Raw genomic sequence first — 7,188 nt, forward strand, 5'->3', positions numbered from 1 at the left:
AGTTAGAATATTAAGAAAAGTATCTAGGTTATTTTCAACTTCATGGCTATGAAGAAATTTGAACTCTCAGCTGAATTTTTTTATGTTGTTTCTCAATCAGATGTTCATTGATTTTGAAATTTTAAAATATATTAAAAAGATTTCTAAGATATATAATATATTTTTAGTGGTGAGCAAATGACAACATTAAAGAATTTAGGAGAGAATGTGGACTGCTTTGAAGACTATCGTAATTAATAATGGATCTGTCTCTCTATTAGTATTTAGTCATTGGTCAACCTGTGTGATGCCATAGGAGCTAATGTGACATTACATGAATCTAGTCAGCTAAGCCTACCTAACCATTTACAAGTGCCTAAAAGTCCACGTTGCATCACCAAGAGTGAGACCACTTCTTCCTTTCGTGAAAAATCTTCAAAAAGATATTCGATTTTGACCGATTTGATCTCATGAATTCTGTATGTAGTAGCAAGAGTTGAATTGAACACCACCATGAGTTTAAAGTTAAGAGAAAAAAAAAAAATCAGAACTTCGAGGCCACTTTTTGAAGGGCTTGTTTGATTCTTTTGGTTGTTCCAATAGTTGCTCCTGTGAACTGAAAGGATGACCAATTTTAGAAAAAAGAGCATAATTTCATAACTAGTTGTGACTCTGCTGAATGCATAAAAGTATAAAACCAGAAGTGCTCACCACAGATTTAATGGTCAGATAAAGATTTCCATCGGCCTCTGTTGACTGAACCGAATTAAAATCTATACTGAGACTATTAACTGCTTCCATAATTTCTAGTAGTCTTCCTGTTCTTGAGGGGCACTTCATTTCGATCACAATTTCATTGTCACTAGTTCTCACAGTAATATCATTAGCATAACTTCCTTTTAAAGCATCTGAATTAATCTCTTTTCCTGTCTCATCCACGCCACAGACCTTTCTCTTTTTTGCAACTGATTTCTTGCCATTGTGGTTTTTGCTAAAATAATGATCAGAAGTTCTTTCTACCATATCTTGAGGTGATCTTCTAGTCCCCGGCTCCATATTTGTCATCCCTCTCTGAACTTCCAATTCTTTTATCCTTCTCTCAAGCTTTTTAAGGTATTCAATTGCATCATCAAGTATTGAAACTTTGTCATCCTGAAAGAATTTTACACTTCATTAATTTCAGCAGTGACTGACAGTCATGCAAATAAATGCACCAGTGAAATAGATATTACCTTACTGATTGAAGGGACCATTGACCTAAGGGTTAAAAACCTTTCATTCAGTTTTGCTCTTCTCCTTCTTTCTGACATTACGTGGTTCATGCCAATTTCATCAGTCTCTAGTCTCATTCCCTCCTTATAGTCATTCTCTTCTTGAGACTCATGCAGACCATCCAAGTGCATTTGAGGAACTTCAAACAATACCTTCTTCAATAACTTCTGTGAAGTTCCTGATCTTGGCCATTGGCAATCCGTTGCCCCGCCTGGCCTCCAACAAACAAAGCTTGATTCCTGATGAAACTTTTGTGAATGCATTTTCATGAGTAACTGATCAGAGGTTTTTAGAAGGTCAGACAGAACTCTCTGATAATGCCAATCATCACCTCGAGGATCCACTACCGTCATTTTTGGGTTGTGGGCAAAAGGGTCAGAAGGGTTGTTACACTTGGGTGCAGAAGCAATATTCTCAGGACTGGCAAAAGTTTGTGATATGCAGTCGCTGGAATTCATGGAGTTATGAACACAGTTACTTATCTCATCATCCATAACTTGCCAGCTTTGGACTTGAGAAGTGCCACTGGTTATCCTTTCAACCATGAAAGTTTCATCCAGTGGTTGATTGGCTTGGAATGCGTTTGAACTACCATCAGGGGAGGTTTTGCTGGCTATGTCATACCCAATTTCTGGAATTGATTCAACATTATCATCAAATGCTACATAAGCAAGATCTTCCTGGTTCCTTGATTTCAATGCTGACTTATTAGGATCGTTGACATGCAAATTATTCAAGAAAGAAGTTTTGATCCGTTCAATTAGACTGAAATCTTCTGAGACCTTCGCACGAAGAACAAGTTTCAGTGACATGATTATTTTGGTCAATAACAAAACAGTAATATTATTTAATGATAGATGAAGGTGAAAACTTACATGTTCAGTGGTGCCAAGCTCAATAACCCCTTCCATAACCGGAAAACACACGACCGTCTGAAAGTTGAGATTAAGGAAACAAATTACACAGAGTATTGATTAGTCTTTGCGTACTAAATTTGACACAAATTAGTTTTGTGTTCTTCAGACAGAGTCTTATATTTAGAATCTTAGTTACTTCTATGTTTTGAAACTCGAATGGATACCATTGCAGCAGTGCCAGTATGAAACACTATAGAGTGGTTTCAAAAGGAAAATCTATTCTAAGTTCTAACAAATCTAAATTTCTCCACATCATATTTGATTTCACGGCACTAACTGTTAATTACACATAAAAGATTATAAAAACAAGGACGATTAAGTAAATAAAAAACAAGATAGTACCTCGATGGATGCACTCTGAGCAAGAGAGACAATTGCCACAGGTTTATTCATGGAACAAAAACCAAACAAAGAAGAAAATTCAGATTATCTGTCATTTCAAGCATGGTGCTAGACAGCCAGAGTGCAATAATTCAAGATTTAACCAAAAGCAGAGAAAGACAGAACGAGTCAAACCAAGAAAATGAATCCACCTTTGCCAGCAGAGAACGACTAAAAAGTTTACAGTCAGCGGAATGCGCATTGTTGAGCCAAATGGATTGACCCTTTGCCAGAGCTCTTCCTGGTAACCTACCGACACACAAAGAATTGAACAACTAAGATTCCCTCACCCTTGAGATTACAAATCAGTGAAACACCCGATTTTGGGAACACAGCTTGATGATCCAAAACTTGAAAGAAAGAAAAATAGAGGAGATTTACAATTTACCCTTGGCCAATGTTGAATACGAAGGACATGCAAACCAAGTAATACCACTCAGCATCTGTGAGATCTTCTGGGGACAGTGCCGCCGAAGGTCTTTTGCTTTGTGGGGTGATTTCTGTAGTTTTGAGGGATTTGAATAGCTCTCGCAGCTGCTCACTCCTCTGCAACCCTATTTGGTCAGAATTAAGTTCCACCCCTTGACTTGTTTTCCTTGTCTTAATGTCTCCATTGTAATACCCTTCCCCCCATCTCAACACCCTGTCAGAAACAAAAAATTTAACACTACCCATAAACCAATTGCCTCACAAGCAAATAATACAAGAAAATGCAACAGTAGATTCAGAATTTCAAATTGCTACTTAGTCAACCATACTCCTTAGATGAGAAAACATGGATAGGTGATAATTGTCTTGTTTTAACATAAGCCAAACTACACTGGAAAAAGATGCATCCTACCCTGAGGCTCAACCATGGCAAATTTTGTATGCATCATCTGATATAAAATCTTCTCCGGTATAGGAGAAAGCAAAATATTGAAGAAAGAGCAAAGTCAAAGAATTGAAAATAGAACAGAGTTGGCAACTATGAATAGAACAGTTGGTTTGGTACCCGGGTTGGGTGGTTGAATCAGTCCAGAGAATTGCATAGCTCCATTGGATGCTTCTCACAGCCAAAGCAAGTTGTTTCTTCATGTTCTCTGGCACCATTTTTTCTGGCTTTGCAGGGTAGACGCAACTTGTCTCATACAGATTAAATTACTGAATGAACACAACACAACACAACTAGCCTGCAGTGTGTATTGTTATGGGATAAGATGGGAAAAGAAAGGGAAGTTTGTTTGTTAGACTTGTCTACCTCTCTCTCTCTCTCTCTCTCTCTCTCTCTCTCTCTCTCTATCTCTTTGATTTATTTACTTTTCCTTGCCATGACCCTTGTTTCCCTGACTAGAAAACCTTGTCATAATATTCAACTATAAAAAACAAAACAACCAGGGTGTATGAATAGGAGTTGAATATGCGAGAGAAGAGCACATCCACAGTACATTGGGTAGAAGAATCTGAGGGTTTAAACACCACCACAAGCAATTGATTTTAACATGGGACTTCTAATGTTGTCCCTACAAGTAATTTATCTTTGACGTGAGATTCCCATCAATGGTAATCATTTTTTTTCTGATAAAGATTTCACCTTTCCTATCTGGTTTAATCGATAAATAGATTTGCACTATATTCAATCCATAAATAGCATATTTTTTTTCAGTCTGATTTTGTAGAAAGAACAGTAATTATTAGGATCTAAGCACTTGTTAAGAGGCAAATTACAAATACATACCAACAACCAAGTGAAATAGATAATTGAAGTCAAAGACACCAAACAAACATGTAGTCCGCAAGCAGGGTTTGTTGGAGTGCCACAAGATAGGTAGATAGTACTGTGCCTCAAAAAGTGCAGTGTTGCAGTTGTTGACTCGAGAAAGAGAGAGTGACCATGGCAGTGTTGCTAATTATTGGTTACTGCAGTGTAGTGTGTTGCTATCATTGTGCACACAAAAATGTGCACAAGGAACCCACACTTTATGCTATCATATGACTGGATAATTAATTAAGCTGATCCCAATTTCATTATTTTATACAAGCTTAATTATGTTTCAGCTGTCTTAGAAATTTGGATTATTTTCGGTGGAGTTTTTATCAAACTTTTTTTGTTTAATATTCAAAATGTTTCTATTTTTTAAATTGAATATGTATTGATTAATTTTTATATTAGTTGGATAACATAATTACATTCTTTATCTTAATTTAAGTGTTAAAAAATACAAGATTCTATGATTAATATAAAAATAATATTATAATTAATGTAAAATAACATTGTTTGATAAAGAACTTATTATGTTGATTTTCACGATTTCACTTGGAGCGAATAATGAGTCTTTCTATTATTACTTTTGATGAAATTATCTTATTATAGATAAAGTTTTCAATTAAAATAATGAAAATTACTTATTATTTTACATTACTAATTTATATATATATATATATATATATATATTTAATTTCTTGAAATTTACTTGAACGATTGTAAGTTATAAGTGTAATTAGACCTTGCTTGAATTTTCTCAATGTTTTATCTTACCAAATGTAAATGTTAGTAATTTGAATTCTATAATAAAGAACATTCATAATTAAAATCCAAATATAAACATAAAGTTCTCTATAGATTAAAATTTAAAGATGACTTTTTTATTTATAAATAATTTTCAAAATTCGGAGTAGATATCTTATTCTTAAAAATATATTACGTAAGAATATTATTTTCATGAACGTATTTAATTTATATTTAGTAATCTAAAATTTTAAAAAATTAAAAAAAAAAACGATATGAGATATATTAAAAATTAAGTAAACTAGATCTTTAATACTGATTTAGTTTTCATTTTTATAGAAATATGATATTACGATACTCTTCTTTTACCATTGAATATACTTTCCTACATCTCTTCTAATAAGTAAATCTAACTTAAGAAGTAAAATATCATTTTCACGTGCTAATTTAATATTCTTCAATTTTCAAACCAAAGTGTTTGACAAACCCAAAGACTTGTGCCACTGTGATACGTCTGGGTCTAGTGGAATTTTGAAAAATAAATAACACTTATATTATATATTATACATTTTTAATTATTAAAAATATTAGTGACTACAAAATATGCATAATAACACTTTTAATACAACCCATATTTTTTAATTTGGTTTTGTTAATCAATACTTGTGACTATTTATTGACGTTTGCATTTGTTAATTTATCTTATTGCATAGAACCTTAAATCAAAGGAAAAGTTATCCATTTGCTTTGTAAACCATACCATTACGATAGTACTTCTCAATCTTAGTTTTTTGCTCTTCCCATTATTTTCATTACTTCTAAATGAATATTTTTGTATAAATTAATTTCAACATTTTATTATTTTAGTTACTCACAAAACTACCACCACATTATTTTTAACAATGGTTCCATAACCACTTACTATGTGTCGTCTCTATTAATATAATAAAATAAAACACAAAATTATTGTTCATTAACTAAATTAAATAACGTACTAAAATCCAAATTCAGTGAAATGAAAACTAGTTGTCGTTGAGCTGTCAAGAAATCTTGTCATGTGTAAACGAATTCCAAATTAAATCTAAATAATTTTTTTTCCTGAAATAATGGTATTTTCAAATTCCAGAAAATTGGGTTTAACATTGTTTCTACAATTGATTATGAGAAACAATGATTAAGTATATTATCCTTAATTATGTCCTTTAACTTGCCACGGTTGCTCGTTTAATCACATTAATTACTTGTCCAACGTAGAAACTAAATCAAAGGCGATAACAATTCTTTTTGTTAGAAAAAAAAATTACAGCATAAAAGCATGACTACACTAACATTTTTTGTATATATAGTTTTCAATTTTTTGCTAATTATTTTTGAAGAAGAAAAAATATAGGTTTAATTAGTTGAATGGTATCCACTTTTGTTTAGATGTGTCAGTTTGGTACCCGCTTAAAAGAGGTGTCAATCGAGTCCCAACTTTAGAAAAATGTCTCAATTAAGGTCACTTTCAGATAAAAATTATTAACACCGTTAATTTTATTCATCACTTATCAATACCGTTAATGACATTAATAATTTTTTTTTTTAAGGGACTTCATTAAGACAACTTTTAAAAAGTTGAACTCAATCGACACATTTTTAAAAACGGATATCAAATCGATACATCTAACAAAAATAGGTATCATCTACTAACTAAACAAAAATATAATAGTTAAATTTCTAGATTCTTTTCCACGATGAAGTGGTGTTTTAGGTTAGATGGTTATCTTGGTTGAAGTCTTAACTTGTTGGATATCTCTTCTTCACATGTTATCATCGTGTTTTCACGTGTACATGTTGATGATGAGGTGCACTTTGCAAAAATCATTCAATTTTTTTACAATAATAAACATTTTGGTGTAGTCACAACCTAAGGTTAGGTTATTGGCCCAATTTTCATGGACATGTCTTGGACTATTTCTACTTCCTATTTCTTACGCTCTTTTTTTTTCTTCTATCATTCCATAAAATAAAAAATATTAAAGTACCCTTTGATAATAAGAACACGTTTAAATGATATAATTTGAAATATTCGAATTACTCGATTGACAATATAATTTCAGATTAAGTAATGTGCATACTATTTAGATAATGTAAAATTCACATAATTTAATA

The 7,188-nt window shown here is 32.3% G+C and overlaps 1 protein-coding gene across 2 annotated transcripts; it reads right to left on the reverse strand.

Moving 5' to 3' along the window:
- Positions 1 to 213: 213 nt before the first annotated feature.
- Positions 214 to 4,458, reverse strand: LOC114178756 (transcription factor GLABRA 3-like). 2 transcript variants are annotated; one of them, XM_028064829.2, is made up of 8 exons: positions 4,267 to 4,458; positions 2,938 to 3,192; positions 2,702 to 2,798; positions 2,511 to 2,525; positions 2,127 to 2,183; positions 1,212 to 2,033; positions 691 to 1,131; positions 214 to 595 (listed from the first exon to the last, which is right to left on the reverse strand). In XM_028064829.2, exons 2-8 carry the CDS (start codon positions 2,964 to 2,966, stop codon positions 524 to 526), a joined length of 1,533 nt encoding a protein of 510 aa, XP_027920630.1. In that variant the 5' UTR covers positions 2,967 to 3,192; positions 4,267 to 4,458; the 3' UTR covers positions 214 to 523. The 2 variants fall into 2 exon arrangements, with proteins under 2 accessions (XP_027920630.1, XP_027920629.1); XM_028064828.2 differs by lacking the exon at positions 4,267 to 4,458 and adding an exon at positions 3,544 to 4,210.
- Between the last annotated feature and the right edge of the window lie 2,730 nt (positions 4,459 to 7,188).

The sequence above is a fragment of the Vigna unguiculata genome, chromosome 3 (assembly GCF_037176805.1).
Source record: "Vigna unguiculata cultivar grain cowpea cultivar isolate G323 ecotype 2 chromosome 3, ASM3717680v1, whole genome shotgun sequence".
In the NCBI taxonomy this organism is placed as follows: domain Eukaryota; kingdom Viridiplantae; phylum Streptophyta; class Magnoliopsida; order Fabales; family Fabaceae; genus Vigna; species Vigna unguiculata.